Below are 23,628 nucleotides of genomic sequence, written 5' to 3'. Positions count from 1 at the left end.
ATCTCCATTTGTTATGTGCAATAGTATTGATTCTATACCTCAATGCATCCAATAACATTAATTAAAGTAACATATTAATTACAGTACTACATAAATACATAATCTTGTGAGATACCCCACACTAACTTAAACAAAAAAAACACTTACCATTACAAAATTAAGACAAACTCAGTTAGGCATTTTATCAAACACCTGATATGTGTTTTTATTTCTTTGTTTTTATCAACTCATATTTCTGCTCAACAAAGCGTGATTACGCATACAAAACAGAAAAACAAACACATATATAATCAATTAATTACAAATAGAACGCACCTTTACAATCAATTTCAAGTTGATGGCTCAAATAATGATCCGAATTCAAATTATATATGAACAAAGTAACATTATTCTTGCAAACCGTAAACCAAACAATATTAAATGTGAAATTAAGCACATTCATACCTTTTCATCCATCACAATCGGACTAAAACTATAATCAGATGATTTGAAAGAGAGAAACAATTGAAGGAAATCCTATGTTTTTTCTTTTATTACAACCATCAAGAATCGCCAGAAATCCTAGCCCTATTTTATTGACATATAGACAAATCAATTATAATCAAACCATATATGAATGATTTTGCAAGCAATGATTGACAATTGATTGTGAAGATCGATTTTTTTAGAGAAAAATACGGTGATTTTAATGTTCTTTAGTTTGAAATGAAAAGATTTATCTAGAACCCTATTATTCCAAGTAGCTCCATGCATTTTTTTAAATTTGAAGGGTATTTTTGTCTCACTCATTCTAAACAATGTGATTATGAGGTCATAATCATGACATGACTATTTTAATGGTATAGATTTTATAGTTGATTAAGAATTGATGGCTAGGATTAGAGATTTTAATTTATTGTTGTGACCTCATTTAGTTTTTATTATTGTATATAGAGTAGACTATTATTATTATTATTATTATTATTATTATTATTATTATTATTATTATTATTATTATTATTATTATTATTATTATTATTATTATTATTATTGGTAATTAGTAACTATAAAAAAATTCGACCGCGCGTTGCTGCGGTTGTATTCAACGCGCGGTCGAATTTGAATATATGTTGTTTTATACTTAATATATCTAATAGGTTGGGTTGTTTGTTGTACATGTATGGAATATAGCTCGAAATATTTAGTATTTTTTTAATGATCTCCGCTTCGCGTATAGTTAGTCTCATCGTGTTCATAAAATTATTTCGAGTTGAACGGTGGTCTCGGAAAAATTTAACTCGCACCGAGCGAGAAGATAGGGCCTGTTAAAAATTCGGGTGGAATTAGTTTCTTTTATTTTAATAAAATTATATATTTACACTTTCAACCCCCGAAAAATGTAAATTTGAGGGGTCGTTGTGTAAATTGAGCCAAAGTTGAGGGACGGATTGCAGTGTGAACATAAACTTAAAACGACAATCCGAAACAACTAAAACGACGAAATTCTAGGTGTGTTTTAGTATATAGGATAAGAATAATTATTAAATTATTATTACTATATATACTAAAGATCAAAGTGGAATGGTGGCTTCCTATTGATCGGCCACTATTCATCAATAGTGGTCAACCACTATTCACTTTTTTTTTCTCCGGAACTTTTTTTCTTCTCGGATTCCTATTGTCCGAGCAATATTCATCATTTTAAATATATATATATATTTTTTTGCCTATTATGTCTTTATCATTTGGAGAAAGTTGATAGGATAATATACATGAAAACATACACTCGCTATTACACGATTTACAATATATACTATTTTAAAATATTTTTTTAGTTAAATCGGTAGCACTTTTCAAGCAGCAGCGCGCGAACCCCACCTTTCTTGTTAATATCAAATATTAATATTTTTATTTTTTTTTACACGCTGCAAATGGGTCACTGAATCAACGTTCAAAAGGGCCAACCAAACCTTTTGCTATGTATTGGGCCAGGCCAATTTTCCAATTTTCTGAACCCCTAAAGTCCAAACGTATATTATCCACTCTTGCACAGTCCACAGGAGCATACAGAATAAAACGTACACGAACTAACCAGATTCAAATCACCAACATGACGACGATGATGATGTACCAAATTTATATCTTCATATAAATATAAATTCCATCAATCAATCAATCAATCTCCCTCCCTAAATTTTGTTCAATCTCATTTTTCATTCGCATATGTATTTCTAATTTTGTTGTATTTCAAATTTCAGCTTTTTGTAATATCCTTTAGCTAGGTTAGGGTTTGTAACTTTTTATTATTTTTTTGTACTATGAATTTTGTAATTATGTAGTTGCAAACATGAAATTAGCTCTGTATTCTTCTTATATATGTATCTGTATCGACTCAATTTGATTGTATAACAATAAATGGAGATGAGACCATTTGATAGATCAACAAGAGATCCTGCTACACTGAAAAAACCTCGATTGATAACTGAAGAAACGACGCCGTTTCTTCGTGGAATTAATAGTAGTATTTCTAATGGTGCTGGTAGGCCACTTGTTCAACGGCAACAACCGGTGCTAGGGTTTCGGTCAACCGATAAAGATTTGGAAAGTAACGGAGCTGGAGGTGTTTATCAGCGGCAAGCGTTACCGCAATCACAACAGCAACAACAGCATCAGGAGCTTGTGAATCAGTATAGGACTGCATTAGCTGAGCTGATGTTCAATTCGAAACCGATTATTACTAATTTGACTATTATTGCTGGAGAGAATGTGCATGCTGCAAAAGCTGTATCAGCTACTATCTGCAATAATATTATTGAGGTGACAATTTTAGTTGACTAAATGAAATGTTATAATGTAATGAGGAGTTTAGTTTAATGGATATATATGCATTAGTGTCTTGATTTTTAATACAGCATAGGGTGTTCATGTAAATAGCTTATAATTATTCTGTTTAGTTGATTTTAAATCAGCAGCATAGGAATCTAGAGATGATCATTAATTCGTCTTATATGTTTTTTTTCAGATTCTTCTGTTCATGTTATATGTACTTCCCCAATACCTTAAAATCAAGAGATTTATTCTATGCTCATATATTAGAAATCTTGTCTTCGGTTATTCATTTTCAATTGGGTTGTTTTTTTATTTATCATATTGTTGAAAACTTAATCTGTAATGATTTGCATTAATCCGGAATTTCTTTTTGCAATGGAATATGTAATTAAAGATGGTGTATATGTATATTCAAATACTTAAAGTTAAGGGATTTAGAAGTAGCAAAATCGTTATCCATTGACATTCAAAAATATGTAGAGTGTGTGATGAGTCATGAGACTCACATTCTTTGTGTTGACCTGATGCAATACATTGCCAGTGCAATATTATATCAAGTTCAAACTTTTTTCTCTTACTTATCCTCTTACGATGTTATTAGTGCAGTTAAGATGTTTAATAGCTTTAGTTACTATATAACACCAATTCTGCAAAGATTAGAGATGTGCTTGATGAACGTGAAAAACGAAAGGGGTTCATGTATGATGTATAGACAAAATAAGAGAGGTGCTGTTTGCCATTGGTTTTGGTTTGTGGAAGTGGAAATTATGGATGCTTCCAGTTTTATTATTACTACCTTACTGTCTCAATTTGGGATTGTTATTTACTGCTCAGTAAATGCATAATATTAGGTTCACGAACAACTTTTTATTTTCTTATTTGGATTTTTCACTGACTTGAAGAACTGTTTTTAGGTTCCCAGTGATCAAAAGTTGCCATCACTATATCTTCTCGACAGCATTGTGAAGAATATTGGGAGGGATTACATCAAATATTTTGCTGCAACATTACCTGAGGTTAGATCTTTAGTCATCCGAAGTGCATTTTAAACTATGTTTCTTTCATTATATATGTTAGTTTTTTGCTTTTGTACTACATTAATGTACTGTTATTGATTTATAAATAAAATTTCTGGTTAAGTGGTAGCATCTTATGTGAGTGCTTTCTAATCTGCCTATAAGTAACTTGCAATATAATTGATTTCGTGACCATCTGTACTTTCTTTAGATTTTGTGTTAGTTATATGGATATTAATTATCACTTGTTAGTTGCTTCTTTGGGTCTGTCTTTTAGGTCTTTTGCAAGGCATATAAACAGGTCGATCCTGCATTACATTCTGGTATGCGACATCTTTTTGGGACTTGGAAAGGAGTATTTCCTCCTCATACACTTCAACGTATTGAAAAGGAGCTTGGTTTTCAATCAACTGCAAATGGATCTTCATCAGGGTTAACAATATCTAGACCGGACCCCCAGCCTCAACGGCCTGCTCATAGTATTCATGTAAATCCAAAGTATTTAGAAGCGAGACAAAGACTTCAACATTCAAGTGTGGTAAGTTGCTTCATGAACATATACATTGTTTTGTTAGATATCTGTCCGATTTGGTTCACTTATTCATACAAATGGACAAAATTTATAGTATTTTGATAAGAGTAATGGAATATGTACTTATGTTTTCTTGTATAATATGATGAAGGCAAAAGGTCCAACTAGTGATACAAACCTGTTTAATTCATCTGAGGATACTGAAAGACCAGTCAGAACCACTCCTATCATTACTTCTTCAAGACCACGCACAGATCCTCGGTTTAAGGTAAAGTATGACAGTTTTTAATTTAAAATTTACTTAAGTTACCCCTTAAAGTTTATGAATAACATATTTTTTTTTTTTTTTTGTGTATTTAATCTTGCAGAGTATTCAGCAGGCTCAAAGAGATGTATATAGTGCTTCCGTCCTTGAGAATAATGGTGTACCATACAGTGATTTAGATCATGGTTCGGATCTTGGTTTTGGTAAATCGGGTCAAATAGTTGCTGATCCAGGATCCGAAAGTTCGTGGTATGGGCCGGGAACCAATAGAACCGAGACTTTATCTGGACTAAGAAACGGCTCTGACATAAAGCCTGGATTCCCCAATTTGTCAGTGCTGAAATCTACAAATGCAGATGTTAAACTACAATCTCCAAACAACGTTGCAAGTAAAAGAGACATTGATGTAAATAGGAGCTGGATGAATTCAGAGGAAGAGGAATATTCGTGCGATGTCATGAACTCACGCCCTGGAAATTTTGTCAAATCCTTTAGTAGCTCTAAGAGAGATCCTCGGTCCCACCCCATACCTGAAAAGTTGGTAAGCGTTAAGAATGCCAAATTGGTCACTATTAAATATACCTGGCAAACGGGCCAGGTTGGGTCGGTTTGGGTAACAGGTCAAAAAGGTTTTGGGTTGAAATGGGTCACGGGTCAAATGGGTCCAAATGGGTCGGTTGGTTCGGTTTGGGTAACAGGTCGAAACGGCTAATGGGTCAACTGGGTCAAATAAGTCCAAACAGGTCATATACTTTTAAATTTGATTTGTTACATTTATTATATTGTTTAAGTTATTATTAATATTTATATATAGGAGAAAATATTAGTATACATCATAATTAATATAACCATTAATGTTTTCATAAACAATTGACGGATGAATCTTGTTATGCTCGACCCATTTGACCCATTTACATGACCCATTACAACTGTCTCTATTTAAGAACTTTAGGATTTGATACCATTTGACCAATTCTTTTATATTTTGTACAAGACCCAATAGGTTGAAGACAAAAATCATTGGATCTTTTTTTGGTTTTTAATTTACATTGCTAGGCCTAATTTTTCTCAAGACCCAATTGACCCGAAAACTTTTGACACATTTGACCCAAATTTGAGAGTATGGGTCTCAATTGCCAGGTATACTATTAAATTAAGTTTATGAAGTTCTCTGGGTGCCTTTTTTTTGTATACATTACTTAAATTGGTTTGCAACTATTCATTCATTCATTCATTTATCCTGCTGACTTTGTAGGGTTTTGAGAACCGTCTTCGAAAACCAGAGGGGATACAAGATGTCACTTCACGATTTGACAGAGAAGCTTTATTGGAGTCAATATTTGGAGAGCACGAGGATAGTCCAAAATCTGTTGATGCACACACGTTGGTCGAGATGGGCCGCCCACGACCCGCGACCCAAGTTGCATCCTTGGGCTCAACGGTTGTATCTACGCATGACAGCATTTCACTTTCAGCGTCTACTTTAAAAAGAGAAACTGACATACCGTCTTCGCCACCCGTGTCTAGTCTTTTGAGTACGCTGGTTTCAAAGGGCTTAATTTCTGCATCGAAAGCTGATTCTCCACATGAACTAACCTTAAAAACAGACCCAAGCCCTAAATTAGATATCCCTGCATTACATGCAGTTCCTACCCTCACCCAAAAAAGTACGAAAATACCCCTTATGCAGAACGATCCATCTGTGTCTAATTCTGCTAGTACTGAAGATGTAAAGAGTGTAATTGGTTTTGAATTTAAGCCTGATATCATTCGAAGGTCACATCCTACTGTGATCAGTGAACTCATTATTAATGATCTTCCACATCAATGTCAAATATGTGGTCTAAGGTTCAAACTTGAAGAACGTTTCGACAGACACATCGAGTGGCATACATCAAGAAATCCTGAACTGAACACTTTTAATAATGCATCAAGAAAATGGTTCATAAATTCCAATGATTGGGTTAAGAAGAAGTCAAGAACAGGTCCTGTGGAGATCGATGGTGAGCTGATGTTGGTTGCAGATGAAAGTCAATGTGTTTGTGTTTTGTGTGGTGAGGTGTTTGATGATTTCTACAGTCGTGAAATCGACAAATGGATGTTTAGAAATGCAACGTACCTTGTCATTGAAGAAGGTAAAACTGGAAATATCAGTGATAATCATGGTCCCATGGTGCATGTGCATTGTATTTCAGAAAGCTCACTTCTTGATCTGGGCCTATCTAATGGTGTCAAAACGGTATGTGTTCTCCTTGTTGCAGTTGTTCTTGTTCAATATCTCATTATAAAGACCGAGTGTGTTGATTATATTATAATTATGTCAGGATCATAATATAGAATATAGATTGTTAATTAGAACAATTCAGAAGGTTACAACACTTCAGCCAAGTTTCAACCAGTTGACCCATTTGGCCTGTTTTCCCTTGTAGGTAATGTATTTATATAGGCTAATGCTAAATGTGCTTGAAATAAAAGCTAATATTTGGTCATTTTTGACCAGCTACATACAAAACATACTCCCAAATCGACCCGATCATAAGTTAAAATCACCTCTATTTGATCATCTTACTTTCTTAATCTTTGTTTTGATGCTGTAAATCCATCTTTTCTTGACTTCCAGGAGAATGGGAGTAATGGTTCAAGATGAAACAAGTCTACCATGATGATGAAGCCAAAAACAAGGAAAGCCACTAATGGAATTTGTATGCCGATAAGCCCTTGTGATGTTTTATATGTCCATTATTCCCTGTTTGTACCTTCAAACTGGGGCAAATCCTGGGTAAAGGTTGCATCAATCCGTTCTCTATATACTTCTCGTTGGTTAATTATGGACAGAGAGAATTTGATAGATCCCAAATGGTATCATACCATACTTTTTATTTTACCATATTATTAACTTGCTGTCTGTTTTTTTACTCGCTAGTATTTATGGTTAGTTCTTTTTAAAGTAAATTTGGCTAAAAGATTCATCAACAGAGAGATCAGGATGTGTCATGTTGTGGCCAGGCTGAAGACATTATCAGGCAATGATTGTATCTACAGAAAACATGTTAAATTTCAATTGTGTTTCTGCTTATGGCTTTCATTGGAACAGATAAAACAGACTTATTGTTGTTCTAGTAATTAGATTTCTCTATATAGTTAAATCTGGGCATCGATTTGCATATGTTCTTAGAAGTTTCGTATATGAACTCGATTGGGTTTGCATTTTTGCATGTTGAGGGAGTTTGATTGCATTTTTATCAATATGTGCTTAGCAAGTTATCTTTTACACTTGGTTGAACCACAATCCTCCCTACACTTCACTTTAGAGAACATAGTTTTTGTCCATTCTATAATTGTGCCAAGTATATAACCTGAGAAAATAAAACAATATGAATGATTCCATTTAAAATTTGGTGTTCTAGAGTTTGAGGAAAATTAAACAATGTATACAAAAATCTGTATGATTCTGAGCTATCTAAGTCTGATAACTCGAGAACACCGTTTTTTATATATAAGTTTTTGATCTTTCTTCTAAACTCTTTGTTTTCTTTGTGAAGTAGAAGTGTGAAACCCAATGTAATAAACACACAGTAAAAGTGATGAACTGAATATAAATATATTATGGAGTACTGGATTTTATTTGATGCATACAACAAAGGCCGTGAATCAATGGGTTGTGTTATACGCTTTGATAGTAAACAATTTTGATTGAGCTTTTAAAAAATAAAAAATAAATAAAAACTAGTAAAATAAAAAACAATTTTGATGATGGTGCATTTTATTAACATATATGGAGTATGTTTCACCTCTCACTGACTAAATATGATAAGTTGGCAACCTACTGATTAAAAACAAGAAAAAGACATTCCCACTTTATGTATCCCTTAAATTTGAAGGAAGGTAAAAATAATGTCAAGTGCCACATCCCTTATTTGGCCCATTTTGTGAAATACTCCGTAATAGACTTGACGACTTGAGCCCAATTCAACCCCAAAAGTTAACTCAAAGGGATGGAGAACCTAAGCTATTATAAGCACCACAATATTTTAACCCAAAGCCGATGTGAGATGATTTACTCAATACATTTGTTATGGCCAATAAATTTTACTGGACCACTTGAATATTTTATGTACTCTTATAATACCATACAAAATCGCACTATTCAGCATTCACCTTAGGGACTTTAAAATGAGCGTCAAATCCAACAGTTCATTTTACTATTCACCTTAGACTATTTTTAAGCAGTAGTGTCAGAATTAAATTGTGTACCTTCTGAAGAAAAAAAAATGTGTTTTTGATTGTAATTGTATTTGACATTCATTAACACAAATATTAAAATTTTGTGTCAAGTATTTATAGAATGATGTGGTAAAATCAGATTAGAAATCTGATTGGTTGCCTAATATCTCACGCCTCCTTTCAAACCCGTCAGATATGTGACAAACGCTTTTAAGAGTTACATCTTCGTCAAACTATGTCACCATAGGGCTGACTAGGCTCACGCCCGGATTCTCACGCTGGGTTAGGAACAATCTTGGGGACTAATGATACCGCAACCCGCATGCGCACCTCATATGCATGCAGGCGCTTAATAGTGTGCGAAGGCGTGTGCTTGTGTACGCTATGCGGTATGCGGATTGTATCTGATTCCTTTGTTCTCGGTACAGCGGTTGCTTAGCTGTCAAGTAAATATCTTTTCCATAATTATATCCGTGATTCGGGAGAGTCAGTTATGGATGAGATTATCATGATCTGGGGCGGTTCTAGAATTAGGGTTTGCCTATAAATACAAACCCTAATCATCATTCACCGGACACGGCACATTACGTAACCATCACATACGATACACATTACGTAAAACAGCATCATTCAGCATCTTTTCAAGGTTAACAGGTTAGTCTTTTGTAAGCTAGTACCTACGACCTTATTTGGGGCCTCTTGATCGACGACCGTTATCGGAGGTGGACTTAATCACTTGGCCACCCCGCCGACATCATCATGTCGGCCAGGGTTATTCACGGTAGCCGGACCGGAGAGCCACGTTCTAAGATCCTTAAACCCCTCTTTATGTATTGAGCAGGCATATTAAACCCCACGGTTAAAATATGCATGATCAAGTGGTGCTTTCATTGAGAGTCGAATTAATTCAAGACTGTTTAAATTGCTTTTTCTTTTAAGGTTTTGAATTGTATGACTCGTTATTTACAAAATTTTTGAATTTTTTCTTTAATAGTATCATGACTTCCGAGGAATCATCGGAACATACCCAAACAGATGTTCAGAACGCACCGTCTGGTAGTCAACAGACACCGGTTATGACTACGGGGGCCGCTATTCAGGCGGGGTACACGATGTACCCTCCACCTATATCCGGCGAACCCTTTCAGTGGTACAAGCCGATATATTCAGACGGGGTTACACCGCCGAGAGCAAACTCACCAGTCACAACCACGCGGCTGGACTTTTCGTCAGTGGATCCAAGGGTCATCTTTGCAGGCGCTAGCGGTGGAACAACGGGGCCGCATGTAGTTTGCTGCGGCCAGGTACCTATTTACAGTACCACTGTTTCAATACCTCTGCATACGCAGAGCATTCAGCAGAATTCGTCATTTACACCGTTGCAACCTTGGCAACCACCGCGCCCAGTTTCACAATTTTTAACTCCTGCGGATGCGCAGGCGTTACTTAATAGTTGGGGATTTGGTATCATCCTAGATGCAAACTCTCATTGGGCGCCGATAACAGCGCAGCAGCAAAGCACAGCGCATACAGTTGGGCTTTTAAGTGTGTATCCTCAAGTTTCGCAGATATCTGCGCCACAGGTTTCGCTTCCTTTACAACCACCTATGTACTCTGCGTCTTCAAGTTATCCCTCTTTTCCAACGCAGCAGTCTTGGTTATATCCGCAGACGCAGGGTCAACCTTGGCAAAATGTTCAAGGGCAGGCAAATCTTACAAGTCAATTCATGCAGGCCGCACCTCCTGATATGGTTCACTTATATCCGTGATTCGGGGGAGTCAGTTATGAATGAGATTATCATGATCTGGGGCGGTTCTAGAATTAGGGTTTGCCTATAAATACAAACCCTAATCATCATTCACCGGACACGGCACATTAGGTAACCATCACATACGATACACATTACGTAAAACAGCATCATTCAGCATCTTTTCAAGGTTAACAGGTTAGTCTTTTGTAAGCTAGTACCTACGACCTTATTTGGGGCCTCTTGATCGACGACCGTTATCGGAGGTGGACTTAATCACTTGGCCACCCCGCCGACATCATCATGTCGGCCAGGGTTATTCACGGTAGCCGGACCGGAGAGCCACGTTCTAAGATCCTTAAACCCCTCTTTATGTATTGAGCAGGCATATTAAACCCCACGGTTAAAATATGCATGATCAGGGACTTCAAAGTGAGCGTCAAATCCACCGGGTCAATTTTGGGGCCAAATCAAAATTCACTCCAATGTGTGACTTTTGTCAAATCCAAAGCGTAAGTCAAGAATATAATAAAAGAAAAAGGGGCGCGAGTTTTGTTCATATTTAATCAAAACTTTAACAAGTAAATATTTATATTATTAATTTATTTAATTTACATTCAACTTTCAATTATACTTTTTTTTGAAAAGCAGGATGAAATAAATAACAAAACAAGGAAAACAATACAAGGCATCCACCGCACAAAGGAAAGGCCGATCCACAATATCACGAACAACAAATGGGAAGCAGAGAAAGCAACCCACACGAGATTATAAAACTAAACTCGCATGTTCACAAAAAATTGATATCAAGTTTGATAATCACTATAACACGACTTCAAAATTTGACACTGACACATCACAATCAAATTCTTCTCTTCCATTCAAAAAGTAATATCAAATTTGCTTCCACATCAAAATCAGTGTAACAAGCGGTCTATGGAGTACCAAAATCCAAAAGGTTTGCTGTCTTGGTTACAATTTTTCGCATTAGGCCTGCTAACATTTATCGTGATGCATGTTATTCTTTGAACGCTCTTTTTTTTTTCTTCATCTTATGTGAAGTTTTTTCAAAATTTAGCCTAATTTTGAAGTTTAGGGTTTAGTCCATGAATCCAAAACCTTAAGCCCTAAACTTTAAACCGTGTGTTAAAAACTCAATCTAAACTCTAAACCCTAATTTTTAAATCCTAAATTGTAAACCCTAATTTATAAAATCTAAGTTCTAAACCGTAAAAAATGCTCGAAAAATAACATGCATCACAATTAATGTTATCACGAATAACATTTATCGATGAAAATGTTATTTGTTCGAGCATTTTCTGGTCAAAATAATAACATTTATTACAAAGTGTCCTTTCTAAATGTTTATATTTTCACTTGATCTTAATGTTTGAAAAAAAATTCGAAAAAAGGAAAAAAATTACTTCTCCATTCTTCCTAAAAAAATATTTCCCTCTTGATTATATATATATATATATATATATATATATATATATATATATATATATATATATATATATATATAGTGACAGGATCAAGAGGGAAGTAACACTTTGGGGGGAAGCGGGGGGAAGCAATCCAAGGGCTGAGATTATATCTGGCCAGATTTGAGGTGGAGGGGTACTTTAGTCAATTTATCTTTTATGGTTCCTGATCTTTCTACGCCGTAAAATCAACACAACTCAACAATTCATTTTCCAAATACGTTTTCACTGCCAGCAGTCTTCAATCTCTCTAACTTTGAAACAAAATTATTTACTCCGTGAACAATTGTCGTCACCACCACCTCCTACTCCACCACAAATTTTACAATCAGTGATTTCTCCCTTTTCTCCATCTTTACTCGACATCGATCATCGATTCACGCTTGTGGCTGCAATAAATACGGAGTTCAGTCGCCGGAAAGTCCACCGATCTGAACGAACGATAATTGTGAACGATTATACACCGATCGCCGGCGATTGAGAAACACTCGAATTCGTGAAATAGACTGTCATATATGTGGAAGAAACCGCCAGATCTGTTGAGAACGGCCGCTATCTCAATCGGTTTGTTTTCGATGATTCTTAACTGATTGTTTCGAGTTACATCGGTAGGTTTCAATTCGTATTACTATAGATATTTTTGTGAGTTCATACTGTTAATAGTTTAGAAATTTTAATTTAACTTTGGAAGGTACTAATGGCAAAGAGGCAAGATACGTTCATTGAAATTAAGGTAGAATAATTTGTCAAAATCGTATGATGTTAATTTGCCAACCAAGACAAGAATTGGTTGATGATTAATGTATTTTAGTTTTTTATAGGGACGAAAAGAAGACTAGAATGAAGGTTAGATGTTGGTGGAATTGGAGTATTAGAAAGTGCACATGTATTTAGTTCAAGAATTTTAAGTGTTTGTATATTATTAGAGTTCAAAATGCTTGAGAAATTTGGTATGTTTAAAATAGTATGTATGTTGTCTGAAGATTTGTATAGCTAATTGCTAATTAAACAAATTTTGTAGTTCTGTTACAAACTTTATTTAAATTGTGTTGATTTTTTGAGTATGAGGTTTAAAAAGTTGTGGATGAATATTGAATGAAGTTTATTTTTCTATCCTGCATGATGTACATATTATTTTATATTCATATATATGAGTTTTGTATCTGTGATTTGTATAAGTATCAAACACATTTTGATAATTTGATTTTATGACAACTAATTGTGCTTTTATATGTATTAAAACATAGTATTCTTTTAAACGCATATATATCTATTCAGTTTTATTCTTTTCAAATATTATTTATCATATATTGTTTATAAAAACATAATAGAATGTATGTATACTATACTAGATGTATCTATTGTTCAACAACAATATTATTGATCGCTAAGAATATTAATATTCATGGCCAAAACTAATAATATATTTTTGCAAGAATGTTAACTTTCTGGATTAAAATTAGTAATATTCTTCGATAAGAAAACTGTTCTTAAAAAATTATATTTACTTTAGGCATAAATTAGTAATATTCTTAGATAAGAATATTATTGTTTGAAAAGAATATTAATTTTCTAAGCAATCAATATTAATATTTTTCGAAATGAACAATTGCATATTTAATAAGAACACAATATTCTTTTGGAATAATAGTATTTTTTTGGACAAATATCCAACATATATTTTTTAATAATGAATATATGTAAATTGGATGTACATATTATTTTTGTATTCATATATGAATGTCGTATTCTTTGTAAAAATAGTGTTCTTTCAAAACAATATTTAACAGATATTGTTTTTTAGCAATATAATAAGTAATATTACGAGTAACTTTCTATAATAAAAATTAGTAATATTTTTCGGTAACAATATTATTCTTGGAAAAGAATATTAATTTTTTAGGGCAAAATTTATTCGTACAGATGAACGTTGAAGAAGACATAACCACTTCATGCTTAATTCAATTATATATCCTTACATATCCAAAAATTGTTTATAGATTTGTACATCCCAAAGTAACAAATGTAGTAAATTGTAGATGACATAACCAAGTAATTTTGTGTGTATACTTTCCTAAAATAATAGTGATATTTTTAGGAAAAAAATATTATTCTTTGAAAAGAATATTAATTTTGTGGTGGCTCGTGGTGGTTTTGTGGTCGGTCGGTAGTGATGGTGGCGGCGGTGGATGAATTTCATTTTTTTGAAAGGATAATAAGGTGAAATTGATTAACATTCTTCATAAATGTTATTTTTCTAGGAAAAAAAATAATGAACATTAATCGAAATTATTAAATATTTTTTTGAAAGAATAGTATTCTTTTGAAACAATAGTATTCTTTTGAAACAATAGTATTCTTCTAAAAGAATAGTATTGTTGGTGGTTGGTGGTGGTGGGAGGTGGTGGTGGTTGATGGTGGTGGTAGTAGGTGGTGGGTGGTGGTGGTGGGTGGTGATGGTGGGTGGTGGTTGTGGTAGGCGGTGGTTGGTGGTAGTGGGTGTTGATGGTGGTTGGTTGTAGTGTGTGGTAGTGGGTGTTGATGGTGGTTGGTTGTAATGATGGTTAGTGGTGGTGGTGGTTGTTGGTGGTGGTTGGTGGTGGTTGTTTGTGGTGGTGGTTGGTGGTGGTGCTAGGTGGTGGGTGGTGGAGGTTGTGGTGGTGGTTGTGGGTGGTTGGTGGTGGTGGTAGGTGGTGGTAGTAGGTGGTGGTAGGTGGTTTGTGGTGGTGATAGGTGGTTTGTGGTGGTAGGTGGTGGTGGTAGGTGGTTGATGGTGGTGGTTAGTGGTGGTTAGTGGTGGTTGATGGTTATGGTTGGTGGTGGTTGGTGGTAGTGGGTGGTGGTGGTTGATGGTGGTTGGTTGTAGTTGGTGGTGGTGGTGAGTGGTGGTGGTAGTGGTGATGGGTGGTGGTGGTTGGTAGTGGCGGTGGGTGGTGGAGGTTGTGGTATGTGGTGGTGGTTGTGGTATGTGGTGGTGGTTGTGGGTGGTTGGTGATGGTGGCTGTGGGTGGTTGGTGGTAGTGGTAGGTGGTGGTGGTTGGTAGTGGTAGCTGGTTGGTGGTGGTGGTAGGTGGTGGTGGTGGTTGGTGGTGGTGATGGGTGGTGGTGGTTGGTGTTGGTGGTTGGTGGTGGTGGTTGGTGGTGGTGGTGGTTGGTGGTGGTAATGGTAGATGGTGGTGGTAGGTGGTGCCAGGTAGTGGTGGGTGGTGGTGGTAAGGGGTAGGTGGTGGTAGTTGGTGGTGGTGGTGGTTGATGGTGGTGGATGGTGGTGGTAGTGAGTGATGGTGGTGGTGGTGGGTGGTGGTGGTAGGTAGTGGTGGGTGGTGGTGGTAGGTGGTGGTTGGTGTTGGTGGTTGTTGGTGGTGGTTGATGGTGGTGGATGGTGGTGGTAGTGAATGATGTTGGTTGTTGGTGGTGGTGGTTGGTGGTAGTAGGTGGGTGGGTGGTGGTGGTAGTGGTTGGTGGTGATAGGTGGGTGGGTGGTTGGTGGTGGTAGTGAGTGATGGTGGTGGTTGGTGGTGGTGGGTGGTTGGTGGTGGTAGGTAGTGGTGGGTAGTGGTGGGTGGTGGTGGTAGGTGGTGGTTGGTGGTGGTGGTTGGTGTGGTGGTGGTTGATGGTGGTGGATGGTGGTGGTGGTTGGTGGTAGTAGGTGGGTGGGTGGGTGGTGGTGGTAGTGATTGGTGGTGATAGGTGGGTGGGTGGGTGGTGGTGGTTGGTGGTGGTGGTGGGTGGGTGGTGGTGGTGGTGGTAGGTGGTGGGTGGTGGTGGTGGTAGGTGGTGGTAGGTGATGGTGGTGGGTGGTTGTGGTGGTGGTGGGTGGGTGGTGAGTGGTGGTGGATGGTGGTGTTAAGTTATTAAATATGTAAATGTAAATTAATATGTGTAATCTTTATTAAATGTTAAAGGACAATAATACCCTTATTAATTTTCAACAATATAAATCGCGGAACATGGGAATATGATGGACTAGCACTTGATTTTTAAGATGAATGGTTGAGATCGCTTCCCCCCGCTTCCCCCCAAAGTGTTACTTCCCCATTGATCATGCCCCTATGTATGTATGTATGTATGTATGTATGTATGTATGTATGTATGTATTTGAAAATGAAGAGAATGGTTCCTCTACCTTGTAAAAAGCAAGTACTCCCCATAAAATGTTTAAAAATTCGTTCATCAATAATGATTTTTCTGTTTGTATTTTGACTGACTCATGGTCAAACTATATGCAATATAACTCTTAAACACTAATTTTGGTCCTTAAAAAGGGTATATATATTTTTTTACATTGTTATATTGCTTAAAAATGACATTTAACTTAACTACTTTAGTGGCGGATGCAGTGGCGGAACTTGAACCCGGATACAGATGGGGCGAGTTTAAAAATTTAATAAATTTTTCATTGTCAGCAATGGTAAACACTAAAAAAAATCTTATTTTTTGGTAATTTTTTTTTACCGTTAAATCCAGGTGGAGCGGATACCCCATTTGGGTATCAGTATCTTCCGCCACTGGGCGGATGTTAGTTATAGTCGGAGGGGTACCCGCCCCACATTCGAAAAAAATTCCAGTCTAATATTATTGTTTTTAGCTGTTAATTCTTTTTATACTATTCGCCCCTAAGTTATTATTTTCACCCTCATGTTAAGATCTTCAAGTTCCGATAAATTTGATTATTTCAAACACTGCCTAAAGTCTGATCATCGATTGAACTGATATACATCTAACTTGTTGGTATTAGTAATTGGAATGGTTTTCACGACTGAAAATGTATAATTTGACTTTTATTTGGACACTTCTATATATTATGACTTGGACAATTTGTTCATTACCAAATTTTGATGATTAAGGAAGTAACATATGTAAATAGTACGTAAACCATTCCAATTACTAATCAAACTGGGGTAGAGATCTAGATACGGTGCTGATTTAACGACAAATATATACGGAAATATATATTATTGGAAAAAGATGAATATGTAGCTAAATTGGTGTTCCTAACTTGTTTATTAAAAAGAGAAGGTGAGAACAAGAGTTCAATTCTTGAAAGAATTTTTTACCCTTCTCTACTTACAATCATTTTATAAGATTACATTTGTACTTTTTTTTGTAGTTTCTTAAATAATTTTATTTAAATGCACCTTATTTATTAGATGCCAAGGTATTTTAACTCTAAGAGGTAGCTTAATGGTTAGAGACTTGAAAATCATACTCCGTAGGCTATAACTTTGAGGTCTTGCTTTGAACAAAAGTAAAAAAGCTAACGTATTGCTATATTTATGTATTTATTTTGTGACAAGAATAACAAAATTTTCCAGGTTCCCCATAGAGTAAATATTAGTCAGTTGTTCCATTTAAACTTGCTTTTGTACATCTTTAGTAGTCATCAATGTATGATATTGCTTGTCCTAACTAAACACGTTATAGATGTGTAGGTTTAAGTTCCGTAAACAATAGTGATTTTGACATGAGTGCACTTTAAGCATTAATTTAGTGTAAATAATATAAAACTAAAATTATTTATTCATTTACTATTATTATTACTCTCTCCGTCCCATTACAAGTGTCCACTTACTTTTTGCACACAGTTTTGAAAAATTTCACTAACTTCATTTTCCACCAATTAGAAATCTTCTCTCTCCAGAATAACCTCTTGTCATTAGTTGAAACACAAAGTAAACACTTGAAATGAGACATCTCAAAATGAAAATATGAACATTTGTGGTGGGGTGGGAGATACTATTATTTATTTATATTTATTGAAAATAAAACAAATAGTACTTGTTTCGGTAGGAGTACATAGTAGGGCCACATGTAAATAAGATGTGAGACCATTTGTTAGCAAGTAGTACATTTTTGATACAATATCTCAAGGCACAAGTCGTGGTCAACCTTTATCAAAACATATCTTTTCTTTAATTTTGTTTGTATGATGTAAAGTTGTTTAATAACCTTTTATTTTTTCATGCATTTGATTTGATATACAATCAAACAAATTGTTAAAACTTTAAAAGGTAAAACATTAGTTGGCTACATAACGTATGAGTTGATAAGCGAAGTTCAAATGAGAACTAATTTGACGGTCGAATCTTGCTAACAATAACAATACTTAATCGCGTCAAAAGCAGTGTATATAAGAATATAGGATGTAGACTATAATCTCTGCTTATAAAAAGATCAACGAATAAGAGGATCTTCCAATTTACGACATACGCAATCAGGATTTAGAATTCATAGTGAATATTAAGAACTCAAAATAAACAAGTACTCACAGGTATACTATTAAAGAGTTAATTATACCATTAGTCCTTGTGGTTTATCTTAAATTATACCGGTAGTCCTATCTTTTCAAAAATTATACTCCCAGTCCTTATGATTTTTAAAACGTATGGTGTTGGTCCTACATCTAATGCCGGTTAGATTAGATCATGCATATTCTGACCATAGGGTTAATATGCATGTTCAATGCGTAAAGTGGGGTTTAAGGATCTTAGAACAAGGCTCTCCGGTCCGGCTACCGTGAATAACCCTGGCCGATATGATAATGTCAGCGGGGTGGCCAAGTGATTAAGTCCACCTTTGATAACGATCGTCGATCAGAAGGCCCCAAGTAAGGTCCTAGGTGCTAGTTAACGAAAAACTAACCTGTTGACCTTGAGAAGATGCTAGATGATGCAGGTTACGTAAGACGTGTAGTAGATGATGGTTACGTAACGTGATTGTGTGATTGATGATAATAAGGGTTTGTATATATAGGCAAACCCTAATTCTAGAATCATCTAAGATAATGATAATCTCGTCCATAACTAACTCCCCCGAATCACGGATATAATTATGGAAAAGATATTGACTTGATGACCAAGTAACTGCCGTACCGGGAACAAAGGCATTCGATACATAACCGCATGCCGCATACCGCATACAAGGTACACGCATTCGCATGCTATCAAGGGTTCGCATACGGATGGAATGCGCATGCGGGTTGCGGTATCATTATGTCCCCCCAGTTTGATGTTATATGACGCAAGACATATGATATCAAACTATTAAGCGAAAAAGAAAAAACAAGAAAACGGCTAGCATTTAATTTTCCGAGTGCGTTTCGATGTCATTAAATGCCTGTCACTGTCATAGAAACCCATTCGGCTGATAAGACGTAAAGTGGCAGCTTGGCAGGCGCGTGTGAGCCACGCGCTCAACACATGACACATCGAACTGGCGCCCACGCGCGTGCAAAAAACGCCAATCGTTGATTGCGTTACACGTGTACAGCCACGATGAAACCCGTTTCACCCCATGACCCCCAAGATGCACTATAAATAGACATGTTTCTCCCACATTTCTATTTTTCTGCATCAAGCTTCCTCAATACGCTGCCTATTTGAATTCCGATCAAATTTCAACATTCTGGCCAACATCTAAAGGTTAGTCGTTCTCCGATTACTCATAGAAAATGACTAAGGCTAACGAGACATATGTAGATAGTGTAGTGTCTATTATAGAGCAGAAGCATATTGATTCTTTCGTTAAACAATACCCACCGCTAGGACAGTATAATCCGGTGCCTCCCCAGTCTAATCAACGTGCTCATTCACCGCCGGAGAACAAGGTAGCTATATATGAGCATGCGTTTAAGCATGGTAATTTTAGGGTGCCCCCTTCCGACTTCTTTTTGGGCGTTTTACATCATTTTGGCGTAGGGTTAGGGAAATTACACCCTTACGCGATAGGGAAGATTGTACTGTTTGAGATGTGGTGCGTTGCACTCAACAAGGTGCCCTTAGTTAAGGTGTTCTACCATTTATACCGCTTAGCCAACCACCACAAATCCTGGTTCACATTCTTCGCCCGTCAAAACTTCACCAAAACCCCAAAATTGAATGCGGGTCACTGGAAAGAAACTTTCTTTTTCATTGACCAATCTGTTGTTGGGGCCAACTTTCCGCAAACGCTTATCTGGTGCGAAAGCATGGCCAAGGACGTGAACAAAACCCCCGTCCTTGATGATGAGGAAACGAAGATGTTAGCGGAGTGCGCTAACGCACAGCTTGTGCACCGGTCTTATGGGAACGTTATGCTGCGATTGGGAAGGATATCCGCGCACTGGCCATGGGAGAACATGCGTCCAGCCATAATCGCGCCGAATGGCAAGGGTAGGAATAGTATAAATGCATATGAATACTTAACCACTAACGCATACATACATGTTTTAATATTGAGCATATGCTTGCAGAGATGAAGATGAAGAAAGTGCTTACCGCAGAGGAGATTGCGGCCATCTCCTTTCGCAAGCAAAATGTTAATGAGCCGCTGGAGCAGGAAAAGACTGGCGAGAATGAGGTGGAAGCACCTGCCACCTCGAGCAACAAGCGCAAGGCTGCCGAAGCCACCCAGACCAAGCAGAAGAAGAAGAAGCTAACTCCTAAACAAAAGGAGGACATGCGGAATGACAACTTTGTCCCCGTCGATCCAACATCCGCAGATCTTCCTCCTCCTATCACCGGTAAGCATCTCTTTTCTTTCGCAAACACCATACGATTAACTTCACGTGCTAACAAGTGACTGATACGCAGAGCATATTGAGGAGACGCAGCAGGCGCCGCCGCAGGAAAATCTGGAACTGGAGGCTACCGCCACGTCCAGGGACAGGGCGATACACCTTGACTCTGATTCTATGCCAGTCCCACCGCCCGGTAGCTTCCGATTGGCAAACCTGGCGCAGCTCACCCAGTCCTCTGCCGAGAATGCCGCAGAGCAGTCTGCGTTTTTGCAACAAATCTTTCCGGCTGAGTTCTGCAATCAGCTAGTCGCACTGCCCTTTCACCAAGCGCTCAATGCCTTCGTCCAGAACGGCCTTGTGTTCTTTGGTATGTTTGCGGATCAAGCCCGCCGCTCCACCAATTTGTATCAGGTGGCCGTACGGAAAGAAACAGAGTTGGAACTACTGCAAGCGGGCGTTGACCAGGTCAAGAAAGACAGAGATGCCGCAAAAGAAGCGCGCAAGGCGGTGGAGGTGACTGCGGCGGAGACAAAGGCCGTGCTGATTGAGGAAAGGAAAAAGAACCGCGAGCTGGTGGGGGAGGTTGACCAGGCTAAGGGGGAGACGGAGCGCCTGCGGATGAAACTGGAAAAGGTGCGCAGGGAGATGGATGATGCGGTGACTGGCCGCGAGCTAGCAGAGGCAGACTTGTCAAAGCTTCGCACCTCCCTTCCCGTCATCGCGCAGAAGGTAATGGACTCGGGACCCGTCACCGAAAAGTTCAACGCCTACGTCGATGCGGTGAACGAGCATGAAAATAACAAGGTCATGCTTGAGGTGATCAAAGGCTGCAACCTCACGCTACCGTACCCTGAGGTTGTGCGAAAACATTTGAAAGAGGGTACAGCTGAGGCGCTCCTAGAAGCGGAGCAGGCCATCCAGTCCATCCCGATCCCCCTAATAGACGCGTTTGCTGTGGATCCCAACATGCCCATTGATGGGTTTCTCAAGGAGGATTTTTAGATTTTGTTTGTATCCATTTGCGCCGTAAGTCCCGTGTTGGACATGCATGTTAAACAATGACTGTAATAACCTTAGTTGAAATATATGATATTATTTTGTGCATGCGTTGTGTATTAATTGTTTATATATCGCGAATCAAAACAAATGGTGGAACGCATGCCTATGCGCATAGTTAACCAAAACTCATGCGCATACGCAGGTACTGCGTAAAATAAACCAATATTTTAGCAATTTTACCTTTAACAATTTAGACTCAAAAGCTACTGCGTTATTGCTTTGTCATGTGCTAGAGGTGCACTTTAGCTGTATGGTAAGCAACGCAACTAAAAACAAACCAATGCTTTTATACTTAAGAGTTCCTCAAGCAAACCAATGCGACAGTAATTATGCACAAGCAAACCAATGCTTGTAGTTTTAAGTCGACTTGGCAGCCATCTAGTCTGCGTGGCGCTTGGCTAGGGGAAAACCAATTCCCTTCGCCTGCCGTTAATATCTAGCCTTGTAACCAAACAGGCTTCTGGCGCACGGGGGCTAGAGGACACCCCTTAAGTAGGCAGGAAACGCATACAAAAAAGAGAGAAATACACATCAAAAGTATGCGCGAGTAAATATTTTAATTGGCATTATTCATGATTACAACCGCGACACATCCAAACGGATGGAAAATACATAGAAAAAATAATGTGCTAAAATAAAATGGAGTGATCAGGTCCATCCAGCTACATATAACATTTTTTTAACAACGTCGCGTGCCAAGTACGTTTCACAGGTTTTCCATCTAATGTCTCGAGATGGTATGCCCCGGTGTTGCTTGCTTTTGCTACCTTGTATGGACCTTTCCAACGGGGACCCAATTTACCAGTATCCTCCGCATGACTTGCGTCATTCTGACGCCAAACTAAGTCCCCGCACTTATAAGAGCGCGAACGCACACGCTGATTGTAGTACTTTGCAATTTTCTGTTTATTATTGGCTTCGTTTACCGCCGCAGAGAGTCTGCGTTCTTCAAGCAGATTAAAATTTTCTCGCAAAGCTTCTGAGTTATTTTCCTCGTCAAAATTCTGTATGCGGAATGTTGGCACCCCAATTTCTGCGGGTACAACAGCTTCTGATCCATAGACCAAACTAAACGGAGTCTCACCAGTGCTCGCTTTAGGTGTTGTTCTATGCGCCCACAAAACTTTTGGTAGTTCGTCCACCCAACCAATGCGACCATGAACCAATCTAGCTTTGATTCCGGCCACTATATCCCGGTTGGTGACTTCGCATTGGCCATTCGCCTGCAGATGCGAAACGGAAGTAAAAGTTTGCTTAATATTGAGCTCCGCGCACCAACTACGAAAAGGATCCCCCGCAAACTGTGTACCGTTATCACTAACGATTTCGTTTGGTATGCCGAGTCGACAAACAATGTCTTCCCATACAAAATTTTGCACCCTCTTTCCTGAAATTGTTGCCAGCGGTCGCGCTTCAACCCACTTAGTGAAATAGTCGATTGCAACAATCAAGAATTTAATGTTTCCTGCGTGTGCAGAGTATGCGTAAGATACTGACGTAAATAGCATATGGTATAAAATAAATGATAATATTACCTCGGTCTTTTGGAAATGGTCTGACTATGTCAATTGCCCATTTGCAGAATGGCCATGGTGAGGAGACTGATATCATAGGATGCGCAGGTGCCCTGCTGATGGGTGCATGTATTTGGCAAGATTCGCATTGCTTAACTATTCGCGCGGTATCTGCGTACATAGTGGGCCAATAATAACCTAGCCGCATAATTTTTGACACAATAGACCTGTGCCCCGAATGAAGAGCGCATGCACCTTCATGCACCTCGTGTATAACCTCCTCTGCCTCTTTCGGACCAATACACCTTAAGTGTGGACCTAAATAATTTTTTCGATATAGGACGTCACCCTCAAGGGCATACAGTGGTGCCTTGGTGCAGACCTTCTTCGCATCAACGGAATCCGCAGGTGATGTGCCGTCCCGCAGGAAAGCAATAATAGGTGTCATCCATGTTGAGCTGGATTCCTCAACAGGTGCCAC

At 37.8% G+C, this 23,628-nt stretch overlaps 1 protein-coding gene across 2 annotated transcripts; it reads left to right on the top strand.

Moving 5' to 3' along the window:
• Nucleotides 1-2,099: 2,099 nt before the first annotated feature.
• Nucleotides 2,100-7,785, top strand: LOC139851739 (polyadenylation and cleavage factor homolog 4-like). 2 transcript variants are annotated; one of them, XM_071840898.1, is made up of 7 exons: nucleotides 2,100-2,796; nucleotides 3,723-3,824; nucleotides 4,102-4,362; nucleotides 4,508-4,624; nucleotides 4,725-5,162; nucleotides 5,877-6,860; nucleotides 7,242-7,785. In XM_071840898.1, exons 1-7 carry the CDS (start codon nucleotides 2,395-2,397, stop codon nucleotides 7,266-7,268), a joined length of 2,331 nt encoding a protein of 776 aa, XP_071696999.1. In that variant the 5' UTR covers nucleotides 2,100-2,394; the 3' UTR covers nucleotides 7,269-7,785. The 2 variants fall into 2 exon arrangements, with proteins under 2 accessions (XP_071696999.1, XP_071696998.1); XM_071840897.1 differs by lacking the exon at nucleotides 7,242-7,785 and adding an exon at nucleotides 6,988-7,218.
• Nucleotides 7,786-23,628: the final 15,843 nt, after the last annotated feature.

Source organism: Rutidosis leptorrhynchoides, chromosome 6, assembly GCF_046630445.1.
Source record: "Rutidosis leptorrhynchoides isolate AG116_Rl617_1_P2 chromosome 6, CSIRO_AGI_Rlap_v1, whole genome shotgun sequence".
Classification (NCBI taxonomy): Eukaryota; Viridiplantae; Streptophyta; class Magnoliopsida; order Asterales; family Asteraceae; genus Rutidosis; species Rutidosis leptorrhynchoides.
This window is presented reverse-complemented; position numbering and strand designations above follow the sequence as displayed.